General features: G+C 43.6%; 1 protein-coding gene across 2 annotated transcripts in view; it reads left to right on the top strand.

Annotated features, from left to right (window-relative positions):
* The window catches only part of LOC126191368 (cytochrome P450 6a2-like), a 115304-nt gene that overhangs the window by 8160 nt on the left and 81107 nt on the right, over positions 1-26037 (top strand). For both annotated transcript variants that reach the window (XM_049932213.1, XM_049932212.1), the window contains exon 2: positions 18361-18657. In XM_049932213.1, coding sequence (XP_049788170.1) covers positions 18438-18657 — 220 coding nt within the window. In that variant the 5' untranslated portion in view covers positions 18361-18437. The remainder of the gene's footprint in view (positions 1-18360; positions 18658-26037) is intronic.

Here is a 26037-nt window from a genome sequence, read left to right as displayed (position 1 = left end):
GCATGGTAACTCGACAGTTACAATGACAGAACTATTCGTAGCCCTCCGTGGAATACGTTGACACATAGACTGAGATGACAGAAGTCGTGGGGTACCTCTTAATTTCGTATCGGATCTCATTTTGCCCCGAGTAGTGCAGCAACTCGACGTGGCTTGGAAGTAACCCGCAGAAATAGTGAACCATGCTGCCTCTAGAGGCGTCCATAAGTGCCAGCCAGCCGTTGTTGGCGAGCGGTTCTAGGCGTTTCAGTCCGGAACCGCGCTGCTGTTACGCTCGCAGGTTAGAATCCTGCCTCGGGCATGGATGTGTGTGATGTCCTTAGGTTAGTTAGGTTGAAGTAGTTCTAAGTCTAGGGGACTGATGACCTCAGATGTTAAGTCCCGTAGTGCTCAGAGCCATTTGAACCATAGCTGCGAAAGTGTTATCGGTGCAGGGTTTTGTGCACGGATTCACCTCGCGATTATGTACCATAAATGTTCCATGGGATTCATGTCGGGCGACATCAGTGGCTAAATCATTCTCTCGAATTGTCCAGAATATTCTCCAAAACAATTGCGAACAATTGTGGCCCAGTGACATGGCGCATTGTCATCTATTGAAAGTCAACCATTGTTTGGCAACATGAAGTCCAAAAATGGCTGAAAATGATCACTGAGTAGCCATTTCCAGTCAATGATCAGTTTAGTATGGCTGTATTATAACGGCCAAAAATAGCCGAGACTCCGCCCATTATTGATACCCATTTCTGAATTTACGAAGTTTCTCAGAGCTTCCTTAGAAATTTTCCCCAAAAACATCGTTCAAGAAGGCACTTCCGCAGTGAAATAAAATGTTCCCCTGCGAGAGGAGTCTAATATCATCAAAGAAATAATGAGCAGCGATACAGCACCTCAGCAAAATGTGTTTCTGCATTTAGAACTGATGGGCAGTTTCCAACATCCCTCGAATATTAGTTGTTTATAGTTGTACTTCATTTTAATTCAAATGACTCCGAGCACTATGGGACTTAGCTTCTGAGGTCATCAGTCCCCTTGAACTTAGAACTACTTAAACCTAACTAACCTAACGACATCACACATATCCATGCCCGAGGCAGGATTCGAACCTGCGACCGTAGCGGTCGCGCGGTTCCAGACTGTAGCGCCTAGAACCGCCCAGTCACCCCGGCCGGCTTAATTTTAAGCAATCAAGCTTTTTTGTTTTTGTTGCTATCCAAGAGCAAAACGTAAACAAGCATCTCCGTTTACCCAACTTATTACAGTGAAATGACCTTCATTGGCGAAATGTGCACTATATTGACAAATTTTGTTTCGAGTTGTAGGATAACTTGCTGTTCACAAAAATCGAATCTAATTGACAACAGAAAGCAACATATATTCCCAAATCATGGACACAATAAGAAAGGAAAACAGCACATAATGCCGGACAATCATTGTAACTGATATTATGATACAGAGCGTATCTTACGATAATTTTATTCACAATATCAACATAAAAAACTTCCATATTTGACACCTTCAGTCCTAAAACATAATTAAAAATGGTTACTTAAAGCTGAAAAGGATACCATTAGATAGAAGAGAGATTCATTGTAGCATTCTAAAGACGGGCGGAAGTGAATAAAAAAAAGGAGTGGGAGACTGAAAACCTGCGTAGGTACAACAGCATAAAAAAAAGGGAAAAATTGTACGCTGAAAAATAATGGGAGATGAAACCTTACTCTACTGGCAAAGAGGACAATAGACTGTTCGTAATGACCACCGCCAGACTGAAATTCACCCACTGTTGCCACTGTCGAAAGTTCCACAAAATTCACGTCTTATCATAATCATACTGCGTCTGTAGGGTTTTGTGGGGAGATTTAAGACGTCAACCACACACAAAAATGCCATACGACTTTACTTTTTCTGTTCCTGCCCTAGGCTGGAAAAAAAGATTGGCTAAAATGAAACGAAACAAGAACTTCCCTCGCATATGTTGACGCTGTTGGTAATAACTGTAAATTGCACTTGTGACTGTTGTTGAAAGTTGACATTAAAATATAAACCACCAGCTGTGTGCGGGAGTGGGTATTTTATTTTGATAATTTAGAAACTACCTTCGTTAATGTAAGAAAACGGCCTTGCCGCAATGGTAACACCGGTTCCCGCCAGACCACCGAAGTTAAGAGCTGTCGGGCTTGGCTAGCAATTAGATTGGTGACCGTCTTGGTCTGCAGAGCGCTGTTGTCAAGCAGGGTGTACTCAACCCTTGTGAGGCCAATTGAGGAGCTACTTGACTGAAGACATAACGGCTCCGGTCAAACTGACAACGGCCGGGAGAGCGGTTTGCTAAACACATGCCCCTCCGTATCCGCATCCGGTGGCCGGTAAGTATCAAAAATGGTTCTAAGCACTATGGGACTTAACTCCTGAGGTCATCCGTCCCCTAGAACTTAGAACTACTTAAACCTAACTACCCTAAGGACATCACACACATCCATGCCCGAGGCAGGATTAGAACCTGCGACAGTAACAGTCGCGCGGTTCCAGACTGTAGCGCCTGGAACCGCTCGGCCACTGGATCCGGCTGGTCAGTATCGTTGGGCCTTCCGAAGCTTGAACGTACAGAGGAGTTTGTTAACCTGATAAGCAGAGACCTTTCGGACATTGTCTTTATTTAAGCTTTCACGTCGGTGTCAACCGAGCGAGGTGGCGCAATGGTTAGCACACTGGACTCGCATTCGGGAGGACGACGGTTCAATCCCGCGTCCGGCCATCCTGATTTAAGTTTTTCGTGATTTCCCTAGATCACTCCAGGCAAATGCCGGGATGGTTCCTTTGAAAGGGCACGGCCGACTTCCTTTCCCATTCTTCCCTAATTCGAGCTTGTGCTCCGTCTCTAATGACCTCGTTGTCGACGGGACGTTAAACGCCAATATCCTCCTCCTCCTCCGTCAGTTTCAATGAAATTTGTTCTTTAATCTACTTAACAATTTGTGAAACTGGCTATACCGAAGCACGCAATACAATTACAGTTATTTAAAAAACAAAATTTAACTTACCTAATATAATTTATTTAACATCTAAAAAAGCAAGATAAATTCCCATTTTCATTTTTAGGGTTACCTCAGTCGGTAGAAACGGAACCCGTGTAAGACCACTTTGTTGTCTCCTGAATGAGATTTTCACGCTGCAGCGGAGTGTGCACCGATATGAAACTTCCTGGCACATTAAAACTGTGTGCAGAACAGAGACTCGAACTCGGGACCTTTGCCTTTCGCGGGCAAGTGCTCTACCAACTGATCTACCCAAGCACGACTCACGCCCTGTCCTCACAGCTTTACTTCAGCCAGTACCTCGTCTCCTACATTTCAAACTTTACAGAAGCTCTCCAAAAGCGGTTCGCAGGAGAGCTTCTGTAAAGTTTGGAAGGTAGGAGACGAGGTACTGGCTGAAGTAAAGCTGTGAGGACGGGGCGTGAGTCGTGCTTGGGTAGCTCCGCTGGTAGAGCACTTGCCCGCGAAAGGCCAAGGTTCGAGTCTCGGTCCGGCACACAGTTTTACTCTGCCAGGAAGTTTCATATCAGCGCACACTCCGCTGCAGAGTGAAAATCTCATTCTGGAAACATCCCCTAGGCTGTGGCTAAGCCAGGTCTCCGCAATATCCTTTCTTTCAGGAGTGCTAGATCTGCAAGGTTCGCAGGAGAGCTTATGTAAAGTTTGGAAGGTAGGATACGAGGTACTGGCTGAAGTAAAGCTGTGAGGACGGGGCGAGAGTCGTGCTTGGGTAGCTCAGTTGGTAGAGCACTTGCCCGCGAAAGGCAAAGGTTCGAGTCTCGATCCGGCACACAGTTTTCATCTGCCAGGAAGGTTCACTTTGTTGTCTTTGTGTCCGACTGATGAAAAAAATTTTTCTCATAAACTGTTAGACGTATGAAGTTGAAATTTGTGACACACATTAAGATCTGAAGCTACAAAGTCGATGCAAAAAAATACGGCTATTTATATCACATTATTTATACCCAGAAACACAGTTATGCAAACCTAAAAGGCACCTTCCGTTGATGTAGAACCATAAAATTTGGCAAGAAGCGAGATTTCACAGTACAACCAAAGGAAAAGATGCGAAAACTGTTAATTTGTAATTATAACATAAGCAAAAAATTATCCAAGTATCTATCACGTTAACACTCCTTTTTCTTAGGACTGGGAAGACGTACATCTTGCCTGTATCGGTTGTTGTTGTTGTTGTTGTTGCGGTCTTCAGTCCTGAGACTGGTTTGATGCAGCTCTCCATGCTACTCTATCCTGTGCAAGCTTCTTCATCTCCCAGTACCTACTGCAGCCTACATCCTTCTGAATCTGCTTAGTGTATTCATCTCTTGGCCTCCCTCTACGATTTTTACCCTCCACGCTGCCCTCCAATACTAAATTGGTGATCCCTTGATGCCTCAGAACATGTCCTACCAACCGATCCCTTCTTCTAGTCAAGTTGTGCCACAAGCTCCTCTTCTCCCAAATTCTATTCAATACCTCCTCATTAGTTATGTGATCTACCCATCTAATCTTCAGCATTCTTCTGTAGCACCACATTTCGAAAGCTTCTATTCTCTTACTTGTGTAAACTATTTATCGTCCATGTTTCACTTACATAAATGGCTACACTCCATACAAATACTTTCAGAAACAACTTCCTGACACTTAAATCTATACTCGATGTTAACAAATTTTTATTCTTCAGAAACGCTTTCCTTGCCATCCCCAGTCTACATTTTATATCCTCTCTACTTCGACCATCGTCAGTTATTTTGCTCCCCAAATAGCAAAACTCCTTTTCTACTTTAAGTGTCTCGTTTCCTAATCTAATTCCCTCAGCATCACCCGACTTAATTCGACTACATTCCATTATCCTCGTTTTGCTTTTGTTGATGTTCACCTTATTCCCTCCTTTCAAGACACTCTCCATTCCGTTCAGCTGCTCTTCCAAGCCCTTTGCTGTCTCCGACAGAATTACAATGTCGTCGGCGAACCTCAAAGTTTTTATTTTTTCTCCATGGATTGTAATACCTACTCCGAACTTTTCTTTTGTTTTCTTTATTGCTTGCTCAATATACAGATTGAACAACATCGGGGATAGGCTACAACCCTGTCTCACTCCCTTCCCAACCACTGCTTCCCTTTCGTGCCTCTCGACTCTTATAACTGCCATCTGGTTTCTGTACAAATTGTAAATAGCCTTTCGCTTTCTGTATTTTACCCCTGCCACCCTCAGAACCTGAAAGAGAGCACTCCAGTCAACATTGTCAAAAGCTTTCCCTAAGTCTACAAATGCTAGAAACGTAGGTTTGCCTTTCCTTAATCTTTCTTCTAACATAAGACGTCCCCCCCCCCCCCCCCCCCCCCCCATGAACCATGAACCTTGCCGTTGGTGGTGAGGCTTGCGTGCCTCAGCGATACAGATAGCCGTACCGTAGGTACAACCACAACGGAGGGGTATCTGTTGAGAGGCCAGACAAACGTGTGGTTCCTGAAGAGGGGCAGCAGCCTTTTCAGTAGTTGCAAGGGCAACAGTCTGGATGATTGACTGATATGGCCTTGTAACAATAACCAAAACGGCCTTGCTGTGCTGGTACTGCGAACGGCTGAAAGCAAGGGGAAACTACGGCCGTAATTTTTCCTGAGGGCATGCAGCTTTACTGTATGATTAAATGATGATGGCGTCCTCTTGGGTAAAATATTCCGGAGGTAAAGTAGTCCCTCATTCGGATCTCCGGGCGGGGACTACCCAAGAAGATGTCGTTATCAGGAGAAAGAAAACTGGCGTTCTACGGATCGGAGCGTGGAATGTCAAATCCCTTAATCGGGCAGGTAGGTTAGAAAATTTAAAAATGTAAATGGATAGTTTAAAGTTAGATATAGTGGAAATTAGTGAAGTTCGGTGGTAGGAGGAACAAGACTTCTGGTCAGGTGACTACAGGGTTATAAACACAAAGTCAAATAGGGGTAATGCAGGAGTAGGTTTAATAATGAATAGGAAAATTGGAATGCGGGTAAGCTACTACAAACAGCATAGTGAACGCATTATTGTGGTCAAGATAGATACGAAGCCCACACCTACTACAGTAGTACAAGTTTATATGCCAACTATCTCTGCAAATGACGAAGAAATTGAAGAAATGTATGATGAATAAAAGAAATTATTCAGATAGTGAAGGGAAACGAAAATTTAATAGTCATGGGTGACTGGAATTCGAGTGAAGGAAAAGGGAGAGAAGGAAACATAGTAGGTGAATATGGATTGGGGCTAAGTAATGAAAGAGGATGCCGCCTGGTAGAATTTTGCACAGAGCACAACTTAATCATAGCTAACGGTTTAAGAATCCTGATAGAAGGTTGTATACATGGAAGAACCCTGGAGATACTAAAAGGTATCAGATAGATTATATAATGGTAAGACAGAGATTTCGGAACCAGGTTTTAAATTGGAAGACATTTCTAGGGGCAGATGTGGACTCTGACCACAATCTATTGGTTATGACCTGTAGATTAAAACTGAAGAAACTGCAAAAAGGTGGGAATCTGAGGAGGTGGGACCTGGATAAACTGAAAGAACCAGAGGTTGTAGAGAGTTTCAGGGAGAGCATAAGGGAACAATTGACAGGAATGGGGGAAAGAAATACAGTAGAAGAAGAATGGGTAGCTTTGAGGGATGAAGTAGTGAAGGCAGCAGAGGATCAAGTAGGTAAAAAGACGAGGGCTAGTAGAAATCTTTGGGTAACAGAAGAAATATTGTATTTAATTGATGAAAGGAGAAAATATAAAAAAGCAGTAAATGAAGCAGGCAAAAAGGAATACAAACGTCTCAAAAATGAGATCGACAGGAAGTCCAAAATGGCTAAGCAGGGATGGCTAGAGGACAAATGTAAGGATGTAGAGGCTTATCTCACTAGGGTTAAGATAGATACTGCCTACAGGAAAATTAAAGAGACCTTTGGAGATACGAGAACCACTTGTATGAACATCAAGAACTCAGATGGAAACCCAGCTCTAAGCAAAGAAAGGAAAGCAGAAAGGTGGAAGGAGTATATAGAGGGTCTATACAAGGGCGATGTACTTGCGGACAATATTATGGAAATGGAAGAGGATGTAGATGAAGACCAAATGGGAGATACGATACTGCGTGAAGAGTTTGACAGAGCACTGAAAGACCTGAGTCGAAACAAGGCCCCCGGAGTGGACAACATTCCATTGGAACTACTGATGGCCTTGGGAGAGCCAGTCCTGACAAAACTCTACCATATGGTGAGCAAGATGTATGAGACAGGCGAAATTCCCTCAGACTTCAAGAAGAATATAATAATTCCAATCCCAAAGAAAGCAGGTGTTGACAGATGTGAAAATTACCGAACAATCACTTCAATAAGCCACAGTTGCAAAATACTAACACGAATTCTTTACAGACAAATGGAAAAACTAGTAGAAGCCGACCTCGGGGAAGATCAGTTTGTGTTCCGTAGAAATACTGGAACACGTGAGGCAATACTGACCTTACGACTTATCTTAGAAGAAAGATTAAGGAAAGGCAAACCTACGTTTCTAGCATTTGTAGACTTATAGAAAGCTTTTGGCAATGTTGACTGGAATACTCTCTTTCAAATTCTAAAGGTGACAGGGGTAAAATACAGAAAGCGAAACGCTATTTACAATTTGTACAGAAACCAGATGACAGTTATAAGAGTCGAGGGACATGAAAGGGAAGCAGTGGTTGGCAAGGGAGTTAGACAGGGTTGTAGCCTCTCCCCGATGTTATTCAATTTGTATATTGAGCAAGCAGTAAAGGAAACAAAAGAAAAATATGGAGTAGGTATTAAAATCCATGGAGAAGAAATAAAAACTTTGAGGTTCGCCGATGACATTGTAATTCTGTCGGAGACAGCAAAGGACTTGGAAGAGCAGTTGAACGGAATGGATGGTGTCTTGAAGGGAGGATATAAGATGAACATCAACAAAAGCAAAACGAGGATAATGGAATGTAGTCGAATTAAGTCGGGTGATGCTGAGGGAATTACATTAGGAAATGAGACACTTAAAGTAGTAAATGTGTTTTGCTCTTTGGGGAGCAAAATAACTGATGATGGTCGAAGTAGAGAGGATATAAAATGTAGACTGGCAATGGCAAGGAAAGCGTTTCTGAAGAATAAAAATTTGTTAACCTCGAGTATAGATTTAAGTATCAGGAAGTCATTTCTGAAAGTATTTGTATGGAGTGTAGCCATGTACGGAGGTGAAACATGGACGGTAAATAGTTTGGACAAGAAGAGAATAGAAGCTTTCGAAATGTGGTGCTACAGAAGAATGCTGAAGATTAGATGGGTAGATCACATAACTAATGAGGAAGTATTGAATAGGATTGGGGAGACGAGAAGTTTGTGGCACAACTTGACCAGAAGAAGGGATCGGTTGGTAGGACATGTTCTGAGGCATCAAGAGATCACCAATTTAGTATTGGAGAGCAGCGTGGAGGGTAAAAATCGTAGGGGGAGACCAAGAGATGAATACACTAAGCAGGTTCAGAAGGATGTAGGTTGCAGTTGGTACTGGGAGATGAAGAAGCTTGCACAGGATAGAGTAGCATGGAGAGCTGCATCAAACCAGTCTCAGGACTGAAGACAACAACAACAACAACAACAACAACAAGTCGTAGGGTCAGTATTGCCGCACATGTTCCAACATTCCTACGGAATCCAAACTGATCTTCCTCGAGGTCGGCTTCTATGAGTTTTTCCATTCGTCTGTAAAGAATTCGCGTTAGTATTTTGCAGCTGTGACTTATTAAACTGATAGTTCGGTAATTTTCACATCTGTCAACACCTGCTTTCTTTGGGATTGGAATTATTATATTCTTCTTTAAGTCTGGGGGTATTTCGCGTGTTTCATACATCTTGCTCACCAGGAGGTAGTGTTTTGTCAGGACTGGCTCTCCTAAGGCTGTCAGTAGTTCTAATGGAAGGTTGTCTGCTCCGGGTCCCTTGTTTCGACTCAGGTCTTTCAGTGCTCTGTCAAACTCTCTACGCAGTATCATATCTCCCATTTCATCTTCATGTATATCCTCTTCCATTTCCATAATATTGTCCTCAAGTACGTCGCCCTTGTATAGACCCTCTATATACTCCTTCCACCTTTCTGCTTTCCCTTCTTTGCTTAGAACTGGGTTTCGATCTGAGCTCTTGATATTCATACAAGTGGTTCTCTTATCTCCAAAGGTCTCTTTAATTTTCCTGTAAGCAGTATCTATTTTACCCCTAGTGAGATAAGCCTCTACATCCTTACATTTGTCCTCTAGCCATCCCTGCTTAGCCATTTTGCACTTCCTGTCTATCTCATTTTTGAGACGTTTGTATTCCTTTTTGCCTGCTTCATTTACTGCATTTTTATATTTTCTCCTTTCATCAATTAAATTCAATATTTCTTCTGTTACCCAAGGGTTTCTACTAGCCCTCGTCTTTTTTATCTACTTGCTCCTCTGCTGCCTTCACTATTTCATCCCTCAAAGCTACCCATTTTTCTTCTACTGTATTTCTTTCCCCCATTCCTGTCAATTGTTCCCTTATGCTCTCCCTGAAACTCTGTACAACCTCTGGTTCTTTCAGTTTATCCAGGTCCCATCTCCTTAAATTCCCACCTTTTTGCAGTTTCTTCAGTTTTAATCTACAGTTCATAACCAATAGATTGTGGTCAGAGTCCACATCTGCCCCTGGAAATGTCTTACAATTTAAAACCTGGTTCCTAAATCTCTGTCATACCATTATATAATCTGATACCTTTTAGTATCTCCAGGGTTCTTCCATGTATACAACCTTCTTTCATGATTCTTGAACCAAGTGTTATCTACGAGTAAGTTATGCTCTGCGCAAAATTCTACCAGACGGCTAATCGGTAACAGCAAAAATCATTGGGATTCTCAATTTTCAGGTTGGATTAACCACCTATTATACATAATTAGGTTTATATGGAACCCTCGGTTCGCGAGTCCTACAGGCACTTTTCCTAATTTTTTTCATTACGGTAAGGATACTTCTACCTAAATTTCACCGTTTACCCCCTATTCTATGTGCTTTCCCCCCTTCACGCACCTTCCCATGCCAAATAAATGGCATTCACTAGAATACAAAACATAATTACTGCATACATTTCCTATTGTACCTTTTTATGACAGTCATCAAAATTCAAGAAGACAATGCTTTTGAGGAAATAGTATCAAAGGAGACATGTACAGGGTTATTACAAATGATTGAAGCGATTTCACAGCTCTACAATAACTTTATTATTTGAGATATTTTCAAAATGCTTTGCACACATACGAAAACTCAAAGTTTTTATAGGCATTCACAAATGTTCGATATGTGCTCCTTTAGTGATTCGGCAGACATCAAGCCGATAATCAAGGTTCTCCCGCACTCGGCGCAGCATGTCCCCGTCAATGAGTTCGAAAGCATCGTTGATGCGAGCTCGCAGTTCTGGCACGTTTCTTGGTAGAGGAGGTTTAAACACTGAATCTTTCACATAACCCCACAGAAAGAAATCGCATGGGGTTAAGTCGGGAGAGTGTGGAGGCCATGACATGAATTGCTGATCATGATCTCCACCATGACCGATCCATCGGTTTACCAATGTCCTGTTTAAGAAATGCCGAACATCATGATGGAATGCGGTGGAGCATCATCCTGTTGAAAGATGAAGTTGGCGCTGTCGGTCTCCAGTTGTGCCATGAGCCAGTTTTCCGCGGGCTACGCGTGAAACTTGCCCGCACGCGTTCAACCGTTTCTTCGCTCACTGCAGGCCGACCCGTTGGTTTCCCCTTACAGAGGCATCCAGAAGCTTTAAACTGCGCATACCATCGCCGAATGGAGTTAGCAGTTGGTGGATCTTTGTTGAACTTCGTCTTGAAGTGTGGTTGCACTGTTATGACTGACTGATGTGAGTGCATTTCCAGCACGCCCTACGCTTTCTCGGCGCCTGTCACCATTTTGTCTCACTGAGCTCTCGAGCGCTCTGACGGCAGAAACCTGAAGTGCGGCTTCAGCCGAACAAAACTTAATGAGTTTTTCTACGTATCTGTAGTGTATCGTGACCGTCAATGAATGGAGCTACAGTGAATTTATGAAATCGCTTCAATCATTTGTAATAGCCCTGTATTTTCTCTTGTATCAAATCCAAAACCAAAGCAAAGGCAAAAAATTTTCACCATGACCCCCAAAGGCAGTGACCAACACAGTCCGTTAAGTTGCAGTTGTCTTAAGTATTTAATAAACGGAACGCATTATTGCATTTCCTCATTGGTTGGAGTGAAATCACCGCGTTTGTAGTTCGGCGTATCACGAGTATTCCTGATCAGCACTGCGGCGACGGCTTTCTGTGTGACGCCGGTGTACGCAGCTGACTGCTCAGCGTGTCGTGTCGTCGTGCTGTGACACAAGAAGCAATTAAACGCATCCGCCTTGCCAGGGTCACTCATTCCGCGCTTCCTGCCGAGCGAGAAAATAACCGTTCACTACCGTCACGCATACCGCGAAACTTTTCATGCGTTTTACATTTTCCTATTTTTGTGTTATTCAGACAAGGTGTGAAAATCGCTCGTCTACATCTACATCCATACTCCGCAAGTCAACTGACGGTGTGTGGCGTAGGGTACTTTGAGTACCTCTATCGGTTCTCCCTTCTATTCCCGTCTCGTATTGTTCGTTGAAAGAAGGATTGTCGGTATGCCTCTGTGTGGGCTCTAATCTCTCTGATTTTATCCTCATGGTCTCTTCGCGAGATATACGTAGGAGGGAGCAATATACTGCTTGACTCCTCGGTGAAGGTATGTTCTCGAAACTTCAACAAAAGCCCGTACCGAGCTACTGAGCGTCTCTCCTGCAGAGTCTTCCACTGGAGTTTATCTATCATCACCGTATCGCTTTCACGATTACTAAATGATCCTGTAACGAAGCGTGCTGCTCTCCGTTGGATCTTCTCTATCTCTTCTATCAACCCTATATCAGATGTTAGACAACTACTTACCTGGTCTATTCGTGCATGGGGCGAAAGAGGAATGTTTATACGCGTCCGTTTCCAGGTGCTCTCATAATCCCACGTTATAGCTACCCATTCCTACTTATTCAATCTAGATTTCCCCTCTTTTTAAATTTAATGGTTTAATGATTTAAATTCAATGGTTAGTCTGTATCTATGCAGGCTTGTAATGTACTCATAGCAATTTCTTCCGTGGCCTCGAAGTTTTATTCTTGAGCTACAGATATTCGTTTCGTGCATAATATCACTGTTACCATCCGATCTACTTTTTTTACTGTTTTTATAAATCTCGTCTCAGATATTATAGCATGGCTTTTATGTTGCTTATTTGTAACCAATAGTTCGTTTCTACATAATATCGTTTGAACCGCAACTGTTTTAAGTTTTATCCCTTTTTTCCGTTTTGTCTCATGAATATCCATTTGGCATTTTTCATACAGGGCTATTACAAATGATTGAAGCGATTTCATAAATTCACTGTAGCTCCATTCATTCACATATGGTCACGACACACTACAGATACGTAGAAAAACTCATAAAGTTTTGTTCGGCTGAAGGCGCACTTCAGGTTTCTGCCGCCAGAGCGCTCGAGAGCGCAGTGAGACAAAATGGCGACAGGAGCCGAGAAAGCATATGTCGTGCTTGAAATGCACTCACATCAGTCAGTCATGACAGTGCAATGACACTTCAGGACGAAGTTCAACAAAGATCCACCAACTGCTAACTCCATTCGGCGATGGTATGCGCAGTTTAAAGCTTCTGGATGCCTCTGTAAGGGGAAATCAACGGGTCGGCCTGCAGTGAGCGAAGAAACGGTTGAACGCGTGCGGGCAAGTTTCACGCGTAGCCAGCGGAAGTCGACGAATAAAGCAAGCAGGGAGCTAAACGTACCACAGCCGACGGTTTGGAAAATCTTACGGAAAAGGCTAAAGCAGAAGCCTTACCGTTTACAATTGCTACAAGTCCTGACACCCGATGACAAAGTCAAACGCTTTGAATTTTCGGCGCGGTTGCAACAGCTCATGTTAGAGGATGCGTTCAGTGCGAAACCTGTTTTCAGTGATGAAGCAACATTTTTTCTTAATGGTGAAGTGAGCAGACACAATGTGCGAATCTGGGCGGTGAGAATCTTCACGCATTCGTGCAGCAAATTCGCAATTCACCAAAAGTTAACGTGTTTTGTGCAATCTCACGGTTTAAAGTTTACGGCCCCTTTTTCTTCTGCGAAAAAAACGCTACAGGACACGTGTATCTGGACATGTTGGATAATTGGCTCGTGCCACAACTGGAGACCGACAGCGCCGACTTCATCTTTCAACAGGACAGTGCTCCGCCGCACTTCCATCATGATGTTCGGCATTTCTTAAACAGGAGATTGGAAAACCGATGGATCGGTCGTGGTGGAGATCATGATCAGCAATTCATGTCATAGCCTCCACGCTCTCCGACTTAACCCCATGCGATTTCCTTCTGTGGGGTTATGTGAAAGATTCAGTGTTTAAACCTCCTCTGCCAAGAAACGTGCCAGAACTGCGAGCTCGCATCAACGATGCTTTCGAACTCATTGATGGGGATATGCTGCGCCGAGTGTGGGAGGAACTTGATTATCGACTTGATGTCTGCCGAATCACTAAAGGGGCACATATCGAACATTTGTGAATGCCTAAAAAAATTTTTGAGTTTTTGTATGTGTGTGCAAAGCATTGTGAAAATATCTCAAATAATAAAGTTATTGTAGAGCTGTGAAATCGCTTCAATCATTTGTAATAACCCTGTATTAGAGAACTTTGGCATACTTTGCCTATATCAATCTGTCATTCGCATCTGTTATCGCTGGCTCATTAAAGTAGCTACTTTATTCTCCGTTTAATCATCTTCTATTATTTTCTTGTCTCCAATGAAATCGAACATTTACTTCTTTTCCATTTGATTTTACATAATATTTTAAATTACGTAAGGACATAAATAATATCTTTCGAGCCGGCCGCTGGTGGCCGAGCGGTTCTAGGCGCTTCAGCCTGGAACCGTGCGACCGCTACGGTCGCAGGTTCGAATCCTGCCTCGGGCATGGATTTGTGTGATGTCCTTAGGTTAGTTAGGTTTAAGTATTTCTAATTTCTAGGAGACTGATGTCCTGAGATGTTAAGTCCCATAGTGCCCAGAGCCATTTGAACCAATATTTTTAGAGGGCTGCAACAATCCTTAGTAAGTTTTAACTAATGAACTAATATGATCACAATTGCGAAATGCGAAATAAACTCTATGATTAGAGAGTTCAGTCGTTGTGGGCCGCTTCAGATTTTTTTCATTTCCTTTTCGGTGTGATAGGTCAATTTCCTCCCTCTAGATAAATCTCGACATTAAAGTTTCAATTAATGTTAGTGCTGAGACTGCCGTACACGACGATGAAGCTGACGAGCTAAACCGGAAGGAAACTGAAAAGATCAGGTGAGCCTTAACGGCCAAATACGGTGAGCATACATTTAATTTCGAAACTGTGACTAATTACTATTATTAAAATATTTTACTGACAAGATATATTTCGTGTTCTGTCTGGTCTCAACTACCTGTCAATGTTGTAATATACTATTTTGTACTTATCAATACATATCTAACATTAAGGTCTCCAGTATAACTGTTTGTGTATTATTAACATTTATTGATGTGTTTTGTGGGCTACATTTAGCAAGTTTTTACCTGTGTATTTCTCAGTCTTATCGTAAGTTTTCTGCTTTGTTAGCTGAAAAAAAAAAAATGGTTCAAATGGCTCTAAGCACTATGGGACACAACGTCTGAGGTCATCAGTCCCCTAGACATAGAACTACTTAAACCTAACTAACCTAAGGATATCACACACATCCATGCCCAAGGCAGGATTTGAACCTGCGACCGTAGCAGCAGCGCGGTTCCGGACTGAATCGCCTAGAACCGCTTGGACACAGTGGCTGGCTTAGCTGAAAGTTTGAAAACAGAAACAGAGCAAACATATAACAACATAAGAGTGTCTTTAACTGAGAAAATAAAAAAATTGACCATGTATGTATCTTAACTTTTTTATTTCTTTTGAAGTCCACTGTCCATCCCCCAGAGGATTCCCACATATTAGTAAACACCCTATGAAATTTGAAAATGAACATTTTTTTGTCAGCATGTATATAGTTCGCAAACGTTTTCCGAGAACTTGAGAAACTTTCACGACTGTCGCTTAAGTGCCTACAGGCTTCCGGCCCTTCAACAAAAGTAGCGCTGGCCCAGCGACCAAAACAACTGGATGGAAAACGAAGGACCCATTTTCGATTCCTACATACATTCTATGGTTTTTTCATTTGTATTTTTCCCGGTGTCAAAATATGTGGGAATATGGAATTTAATAAGGTAAATAAATCAGAAACGAATAAGAAAAACGTGAGTAAATAAAATTCTCAAACAACTTGGATGAGTGATGAAGAGAAATTTTAACCCTAGTAGCGTAATAATCGACCTTCTATTCACTCTGTTACATATTCTCACATTCCTTCGAACAACTAGATGAATGATACTGATCATATAACCATTCGAAGCAAATATATTCGCTTCATCAAGAATATCTGATGTATACTATCATCTAGCAACTACATCGTTCCCAAGAACCATTGGAAAATGACTCATGTTACATTTAAAATATTTTTCTCACTCTTTGCCGCTTACCACGTATAGGATAACATTGCCTGAAATATCGATGCTAAAACTTGATCACAAATGATGCCATGGATCGGTATTGTCTCCGCGCAGTTTTGCAATCCCCACTGGGTTTCCAGACGCGAGCTGTAGTTATGAAACCCCGAAATAAAGCAGTCCGTGGTCCCATGTGATGAAATTTTGATGCATCCTCCTTGGAGATGTTTTCATACAACGAGGATTAAAATCATAATTCTTCAGTAACCGAACTTGTTTGAAAAATTTGTTTAATTACCACTGAAGGGCTAGGGAGTTGGTTGGGGAGTGGTAAGTTGCTGGGTCAATTAAACTGTATACACTTGAATAGTAGTTTATCATAAAAACACTGCTGAACTTCTTACAATCAGTAAAATAAACAATTTAATAGCGAGTGCACTGGTGATTAGTAAATCAGACAGTTCAACCCCAAGGCTCAAGACATCGATTAATACAATCCTTAAATCGCATGGTTGCAAGGTCGTGACTAAAGGGAAATTGTCCCCACTTTCGCAGACCTACAAATGAAATCGCCTTCCTTTTCTTACCAAAATAATTTAAAGTACTAAGCAGTTGCATCACCAATTATTAGTTGCCGCATGGCGTTGCTAGTTAACAGATAGTTACGGCTCAAGAACTTCAGTTAATCAAACAAATAACTTAGCAAGTCCACAAATAGCTTAAGGCCCAATGATAAATGCTTACCACGGCGAAACCCTTTCAAGTAATTAAATTTTACGCACTTCCCTAAATACCAGCTTACAGCAACACTAATGTATCTTAAGTGATTAAAATTTAACTTCGCAGAAAGCTTTAAACCATATTTAAGACGGATACGGGATAACAGAACCAGCGGCCGGCGGCCACGCAGACAAGTTTTACGATGGGTGAAGTAGCTTCAGGATTTACACGAAATTTAGTTAAGAGTACAAGAAGCTTATAAGTAACTATCTTACGGGGCTTTAAGCTTACGTACGAGGGTTGACTGAAAAGTAATGCCTCCACCTTCATAGCTCTTCAACAGTTGGCAGCATTGGTGTGCGGCAGGTACTGGCTTCTTCCGTAGCCTCTTCTTCACAGCTCCAGTTGGCGGGAAGCCTTAGCATTGACCAGTTGTGTTGTTACAGTGTTAAGTATGCAACCCTGCGCAGACGGTCTGTCAATGCGATTTCAGCAAAGTGGAGTCATTGAATTCTTGACAGCAGAAGTTGTCACCCCAAAGGAGAGTCATCAGAGAATGAAAGCAGTTTGTGGTGATGGTGTTGATGTGAGTACTGTGCGTCATTGGACTAGTAAGTTTAAAGATGTTGAGGCGCGAACATATGACCTGCGTGATAAACAAAGAATTGGACGTCCTGTGACAACAACCACCGAGTTTCACAAGCAAAATGTTGGCAGAGTGATTCAGAACGATCGTCGTATCACTTGGAGAAAAATTGCAAGCACAGTCGGCATTTCACAAGAACGTGTGGGATACACAATGGCTTTCCTTGGCTATCGGAAGATGTGTGCACGATGTGTACCCAGGATGCTGACTCCTGAAATGAAAGCACACTGACTTGCATCTGTTCCCGATAATGAACGACGATCTGCGGGGACATCATTATGCTCCTGATGAAGACGTTGAGAAAACTGTGAGACTGTGGTTGCGGGAACAGAGCGTCGACTTCTTCCGTGATGGCTTCAGAAAACTTGTTCACCGTTGGCAGAAATATATCCAATTGGCTGGTGATTATGTGGAAAAGTTAATATTGGTAATTGCGTTTGATTTACTAAAATATTCCCATCCAAACTCAATTAACGAAGATGAAGGCATTACTTTTCATTCGCCCTCGTACAGACATGCCACCGCGGACAAGCAGGCTATTAGCCTTATAAACACAGTGAGCCTTACGGCGCAATGGCCGATCAAAACTCCAGGTACGAGGCATGAAGTCTGTGAGACCCTCACGGCACGTTGCCCAGGACAGACGTATAAATCGCAGGGGAAACTAATTGTAAATATTAAACTCCCTTAGCCAATATCATATAAAATTAAAATATAGGACGCCAATACGACAAACAATCTTAGAAGATACAAAGAACAGCAGCAGTAACCGATCAAATACAAATGAAGATTAGCTAACCCGGTGTGCAGAAACACCAGGTTCGAATCCTGCCTCGGGCATGGACGTGTGTGATGTGCTTAGGTTAGTTAGGTTTAACTAGTTCTAAGTTCTAGGGGACTGATGACCACAGATGTTAAGTCCCATAGTGCTCAGAGCCATTTGAACCATTTGAAGAAAGACCAAAAACAAACACAATACATTCATTACACAGGTGAATAGTTGGACAAAAAAGTAATGACAAGTAATGCAGGTCTGCTAGATTCAGCTGGCCAGCTGTCTTACAAAAACAGACACCTTTTCTACAGATGTATGAGGAATTTACATTATTAAAAATGGCCTGATGAAAGCCATAAGACCAATTAAAGCACACATATGTGCTGTTTCGGACTCTATATCAGTCCCTGATTGATTACCAGAGGTCTGTGGACATTATGTTAAAAGATGCTGATTCAGAGAAATCTGTTGTAAACGCTATGGTTTGTCTCTTTGTGTTTTGTTCACAGCATTGCGGGAGCGGTCAAAGCTCGCCGACCGTCCACGTAAAGTTTAGCTGGAGGCGTGTTCCTTGGAGGCGGCCATCATGAGCGTGGTACTGCAGTCGTGGCTGGGGGACCTGGCGGCCGTCGTACTGGTGGTGTTGGCGGCCGCGTACGTGTGGTTCTCGCACAGCTTCACCTACTGGACCAGGAGGGGCGTGCCCCAGAGACAGCCGCAGTTCCCCTTCGGCAACGTCAGGCAGAGCGTCCTCGGGCAGACACGCTTCGAGTTTGTGGTGCAGGACATTTACAACGAACTCAAAGGTACTGTGGACCTTGTTGTGCTTTTATATTGTCACAAAGCAGCCACTTCTGATCCAATGAATACATGCAGCTTAAAGCAACAGTACACCGAGGAGCTCTCGAAAACACGTCGTTCTTGGTAGGATTTGTTGCAACAAAATTGCGGGAACTGCATGTATCTGGTTAAAGAATTGTTATATTACTACCCTTTTCCCCACTGTCATTCTCATCTTCCCACCTCTGTCTGTCTACCTCCTTCTCTCCATTGCGTCTGTCTTCTACTCCCACTCTCTTTGTCCATTTCTTCCACACTCTCTCTGACCATATCTTCCTCCCCCATCTCTCTGTCTTTATCCTTCTCCCCATCTCTCTTTCCATCTTCACCTCTCCCTCTTCCTTTTCCATCTACCCACTACCCCTCCACACGTTCCACCTGCATCCCCCCTCCTCCCCCTTCTCTGACCATTCCTTCTTCACCCCACTCAGTCCATCTCAAGCTGACCCTATCCATGCTCAGTGGCATGTGTAGCCCCTGCAGTAAAATAATGGAGACAGCTGCGACTTATTTGGCTACAGCTCCCACAACATGCCTGTCATGCAGGACAGTGTACACACCAGGGACTTGAATATCATTTATTTGACCCTGATTTACAGGTCGCCAAGCAAATCAGGTTGATAAAGCAGGCCAATTCTATTCCAACACAACATGCATGTCATGCAGGGCAACCTACATGCAAGGGCCTGGGAAACTGTTTCTTGTCCCTGACAGATAGGCTGTCTTGCAAAGCAGGCAAACTTCTCTCGAAAACGCGTCGTTATTGGTAGGATTGTTGTAACAAAAGTACGGAAAACATCATATTTCTGGTTAAAAAATTATTGTATTACTAGCCTTTTCCCCACTGCTTCGCCTGCGTATGACCCAGGCATGTATATTGAACACAACCTCTCCTCCCCCTCTGTGTGTACACCTCTCCCTCCCTCTGTCTGTACACCTCTCCCTCCCACCTCTGTCTATCTCCTTCTCCTCACACTGTCTCTCTTCATCTCCTCTCTTCCTGCCCATACAACATGCCTGTCGCACAGGACAACCTATATGCCAGAGGCTGGAAAAAATACGTTTTCTCCTGCATCTCTGCTCCTACTGAAGCCAGGAGGCTATATACATGACTGTGCTGATACTTGAGAGGCCTACTGTTTCTGTGTCACATTTGGTTAAAATTAATCTGAGAGTTTGGGAGATTCCCAACATACACATATACATGTATACATACACCATGCTTTATATTTAAAACAGATAACTAGCGTGTTATGAAAGTATCACCTTTCATGACATCGGCACGTCAAGGATCCATTAAAAATGCATTGTTCTTGGAATGATTTGTTAAAATCACGCATCAGTTAAGAATGTATCAACGATTAAGGCCTTTAGGTTGTCATAACGTATACTACATGGCCGAAAGTTGGATGCATTGAATAGGGAGGCGAAAGTACGAGGCAGTGAGTGCTGTGTACAGCTAGTTCACATCCCATTGAATTCAAAAAAAAATTTATTCCTCTTCGTGTTTTCTAAAAGGTTCTGGACCTTCCTTATTCGTGTAAGAGAAGTATGTTCTGGAATATTCAATATAATGTAAATACACTACTGGAAATTGAAATAAGAACACCGTGAATTCATTGTCCCAGGAAGGGGAAACTTTATTGACACATTCCTGGGGTCAGATACATCACATGATCACACTGACAGAACCACAGGCACATAGACACAGGCAACAGAGCATGCACAATGTCGGCACTAGTACAGTGTATATCCACCTTTCACAGCAATGCAGGCTGCTATTCTCCCATGGAGACGATCGTAGAGATGCTGGATGTAGTCCTGTGGAACGGCTTGCCATGCCATTTCCACCTGGCGCCTCAGTTGGACCAGCGTTCGTGCTGGACGTGCAGACCGCGTGAGACGACGCTTCATCCAGTCCCAAACATGCTCAATGGGGGACAGATCCGGAGATCTTGCTGGCCGGGTAGTTAACTTACACCTTCTAGAGCACGTTGGGTGGCACGGGATACATGCGGACGTGCATTGTCCTGTTGGAACAGCAAGTTCCCTTGCCGGTCTAGGAATGGTAGAACGATGGGTTCGATGACGGTTTGGATGTACCGTGCACTATTCAGTGTCCCCTCGACGATCACCAGTGGTGTACGGCCAGTGTAGGAGATCGCTCCCCACACCATGATGCCGGGTGTTGGCCCTGTGTGCCTCGGTCGTATGCAGTCCTGATTGTGGCGCTCACCTGCACGGCGCCAAACACGCATACGACCATCATTGGCATCAAGGCAGAAGCGACTCTCATCGCTGAAGACGACACGTCTCCATTCGTCCCTCCATTCACGCCTGTCGCGACACCACTGGAGGCGGGCTGCACGATGTTGGGGCGTGAGCGGAAGACGGCCTAACGGTGTGCGGGACCGTAGCCCAGCTTCATGGAGACGGTTGCGAATGGTCCTCGCCGATACTCCAGGAGCAACAGTGTCCCTAATTTGCTGGGAAGTGGCGGTGCGGTCCCCTACGGCACTGCGTAGGATCCTACGGTCTTGGCGTGCATCCGTGCGTCGCTGCGGTCCGGTCCCAGGTCGACGGGCACGCGCACCTTCCGCCGACCACTGGCGACAACATCGATGTACTGTGGAGACCTCACGCCCCACGTGTTGAGCAATTCGGCGGTACGTCCACCCGGCCTCCCGCATGCCCACTATACGCCCTCGCCTAAAGTCCGTCAACTGCACATACGGTTCACGTCCACGCTGTCGCGGCATGCTACCAGTGTTAAAGACTGCGATGGAGCTCCGTATGCCACGGCAAACTGGCTGACACTGACGGCGGCGGCGCACAAATGCTGCGCAGCTAGCGCCATTCGACGGCCAACACCGCGGTTCCTGGTGTGTCCGCTGTGCCGTGCGTGTGATCATTGCTTGTACAGCCCTCTCGCAGTGTCCGGAGCAAGTATGGTGGGTCTGACACACCGGTGTCAATGTGGAGTGTATAAGTGAGCGCTCTCTCAGGAGCGAGTTTGCTCGACTGCCTTTGCGTACAAGGCAACTTGCACTATTGCAGAAAGAGATTTTCCTCTTTCTTATTTAATATGTATTATTTTATAGATTCTAAAAATTCGAGTAAGAATGACATTAGGGGTTTACTAAAATGCGAGAATCGTGAAAAACTTTCTATCATATGTGGAAGACAAATCCGTATTGCGGAATTTGTACTGGAACTTTTATAAGCTGATATACTTATTGATTGGTAATGGAAATAACGTTGTTGTGTTATAAAATATTCATAGATATTGAAGTTTTAATTTATGTATGCTACAGACCGAATAACGTGACTAACGTATGGATAAGCGAGGAAATGTGCATTTTAATAGAACTAACATAGGAATTTTACACCTGTACAGTCACTAAACAAAATGTGTGATTTGCGAGCCATCACGTACCGTTTGCACAAGGCCGGGTTGTTTCTGAGCGTTTAGCAGCATGGTGGAGGTCAAGCCACGTCGAACTCTACGATCCACGTGACGACGGCTTTGGGTGAAGCCAGGTGGAGTACTGCTGGTGCTCTGTAACGCTGGTGAGAAGTGCGGCAGACCCACATCGAGCCCAGGATCCTCAGATTGGCTGGAGTGTCTGGCAATGGCACCCACTGAGCTGTCTCGCCGCAGCGAATCCAGTTCTGGAACCAGCTGGGAAGCTGACGACCCGTAGATCAGCAGCTTGACCTAGTGTGTGATGCTGCTCAAAGAGGCTGCAGTAGTTTACCTGTGCGGTAGGCTCCCGCCATTTAATCATTCTGGTCATGCTGTGTTATCCTAAGCCACGTACCAACCCAGTAAACCACTGGGCACAACAGAGCATTGCAGGGTGCTGTACCAGCTCTATTGCGATGTCCAGCTGCAGAAATAAGTCGGTGGCTGGCCAGCATATCCCTTGGCCACTTGCGAAGATCTGCCTGAAGCTCAAACCGCATCAGTATCCTCGGTTATATTCGTCTGCACTCATCTCATGTCGTGTTCGAACACCAGGTTTTCGAAAGACGTTAGACACTGACCACATTGTCTACTACTAACGAAGACACGATCACACAGGATGTCTTTGCAAATATGCTACTGGGATGAGCAATGTTTGACTAATAGGCCCTATAATTACATTGCAGTTACTGGGCGGCGAATGTTACACAGAAACAAATGTAAGCGCAACTGGACCCCTACTGTTTTCAATATACATAAACGATTTATCTCTTGAATCAAGGTTTATGAAGTTTATTCTTAATCTCATGCCACTGCTTAACATGCACCGAACTATAGCGCGTAAATTTACTGTCTACCTTCAGCACCAATACCAGTCGTAGTGAGTTATTATTATTGTCACTACATGAGTTGAAAGGTGGCTACACTGAGCCACAGCGCCAGAGATCGCGCCAGAGAGTATTGTTCCGCCGCCTCCACTGGCAGTGCTTATTGAGACGTAGCGGCAGGCAGTTCTTACCGAGAAGTTGTGGTGGACACTGCTTGTCGTGAAGTCAGAGTGAGATGTGGTAGTGGAGAGTGTTGTTCCATGTTTTATGCAGTGGTTTGATGGGAGAGATAGCAGATGTTGTTCTAATGGAGATATTGTAATGGTCAGAGTGCATTTCGTCAATATATATGGAGGTATTTTCTTTTATTCTTTTATTCTTTCAGTGACCTGAATAATGTGTCATTACAGGTTCAGTCAACAAAGCATCTGGCGTGTGTTCTTGTATTAGAGTGTAATTTTGGTTTTCTTGCACAATTATAGTATTTCTAATTTTCTTTTATCACGTCAGTATAATTGGTATTTAAAAATTCTTGTCTTGTTGAAGAAGAACCGTGCCAGATGTGCGTTGAGTCATACTACCACATACAGAACAGCTACACTTGCGCTTTGTTGGTTTCGTAGGTTTTATAGTTGCTGGGGACTTAATTAATTAACTGTGTTAACGAAAATTTTCTTACATTCTTTGTTGTCATTCTAAGCAGTCAGATTGCGTACTAATACTAGTCAGGGCCAGCCGTTTACCAGACTTGCGTAATCGGACAGACAGCTACAAAAAAATATTTGCATTCCTTATATATTTATAAATTAAAGCCCCCATGCAGAGTCTCAAAGCTGCAATCAGCGGAACGCTTCTGCCATTTCTTTGCATGCTTTTCAGACCAGAACGAAAGTCGTCGTCAGGAGATTCACAGAGAACTGTGTGAGGCAACCCAGTTTTCGGAAGTAGACATGTAGCACATGTAAATTAATAACGAAAGGCACATTTCATCGGAATATTTAGTCGGCACGGAGGAATATGATAAACCACATTACTAGTGATTGTTGGCAACTGACTAATGTAACCCTATTCCTCATTTACTCTTTTTTACGTATTTGTATGCCTTATATAAATTAGAGGACGTTGAAATTATTCTGAATAAGGCAGAAGGACACACGCTGCCAAAGCAGTAAACATGCTCACAGCCATTTCGCAGAAGGATGCCTGAGGAAGGCGTTGGTTAATAGCCAACGGGCCAGGCAGGTCTTTTCATTACCGCACTGGGATGTCCAAAACATCATCGATGAACACAAATAGGATCTCTTGTGGTGCAAGCCCCCTGCCATAAAACATTTTACAGCCCAAGCGAATGGGAATAAGAGGAACGTTTTTAGCAAAAGGCACTACTGAGTTTTTCTCCGTAAAGTACCGCACGCGACAGACACACCATGGAAATGGAATGGGAACTCGCAGTTTTCGGGCCTTTGAAGGCGTGAGATGCCACTGGGTATGTTGACTCAACAAAAACCAAATGTTTACTCGAAATAAGAATCATAGGGACTGGCTGACGTAAATAAACAAGAGGTTAGATAAAGAAGATTTACTGTACTGACGAAGACTATCTCGTTGGTCACAGACAGAAGGAGAGAGAGAGAGAGAGAGAGAGAGAGATAGAGAGATAGAGAGAGAGAGAGAGAGAGAGAGAGAGAGAGAGACTTTGTTCCGTATAAAATGATAGAACGCGCGTTGCTGGTTAACCAAATAGAGGATGGCTCAGGGGAGAGGACTAGCATGTTCTGAGGAGCAATTTTATAGGTCGGTTCTTGGAAGATTTAAAGCCTAACCTGTTGGGTCCACTCATATAGGTTGCCTAAGGGATGCTGCGTTCTTGGAATGCTATACAATAATTCAAGCAAATAACAATAGTAGTTTTATGTCAGTAAAGCAGATCTGACAATACTTAACTTGGAGATTTACAAGGAGTAGCCGCAAACGATGTTAGACATGCGAACAGTCATATTTTTGGCTATGCAATGTTCCTGCTAGTTTTACACGCGTCACTGATAACTAATGTCCGCACTGAGCCGATACTGAGTACTAATGCCCGTATACTGAGCCAATCTGAGCGGCCGAGTCTGGCAGAAGCGGTGCTTATATTCACTTCGGTTTGAGGGCGCTCCTGTCGTGGTGCGGTCCTATTCCGTGCACCATTGTCCGATGTCGTTTCACCGCCTTCCCTGGTCTTGCGATCTTCGTCTTCGTTCTGGCGCTTGTGGTTACGCCAGAACATAACCAATGTGAATACAGTACAAGGATCGAAACATGGCAATGATTCATTTCCTTGTAGAAGACATTCGATCAGAAATCACTTCATCCTACTCTTCATCTTGCACTTCAGACTTTGCCGTGAACTTGTGACGGCACGCCACCACCAGCGTTGATGTATCCAGAAACTTAGAGAAATTTCGAACTTATTTTGCACTTTTCCACTTGAGAACGTCGGTGGTGTCTCCAGTGGCTGATTCTGTAGCCATTTAAGCCTCCGCTTGCAACACTATGGTGAGATAGAGCCGCAATCGCAAGACGGAGCGGAAGGAAATTAGCGTCATTTTATAACATTTTGATCATTTCAGATTTCGCTTTGAAGACTTGCATTTTAATTCATTGAACAGTCTGCTTTTCAGCTCCGCCTTAGATGCGACGTATTCCCTTCTGTGGTGCTATTTACCTTTGTATTAACATTACGACAATCATTGAGAACATTTTGATTGTTGTTAGTCACTTGCGCGATTATCAAGATCCTTCACCATAAAGTATTTGTCAAATGTGCCAAGGTCTTCTTGTTGTTGTGGTCTTCAGTCCTGAGACTGGTTTGATGCAGCTCTCCATGCTACTCTATCCTGTGCAAGCTTCATCATCTCCCAGTACCCACATCCTTCTGAATCTGCTTAGTGTATTCATCTCTTGGTCTCCCTCTACGATTTTTACCCTCTGTGCTGCCCTCCAATACTAAATTGGTGATGCCGTGATGCCTCAGAATATGTCCTAGCAACCAATCCCTTCTTCTAGTCAAG

This window comes from Schistocerca cancellata, chromosome 6, assembly GCF_023864275.1.
Source record: "Schistocerca cancellata isolate TAMUIC-IGC-003103 chromosome 6, iqSchCanc2.1, whole genome shotgun sequence".
Classification (NCBI taxonomy): domain Eukaryota; kingdom Metazoa; phylum Arthropoda; class Insecta; order Orthoptera; family Acrididae; genus Schistocerca; species Schistocerca cancellata.
This window is presented reverse-complemented; position numbering and strand designations above follow the sequence as displayed.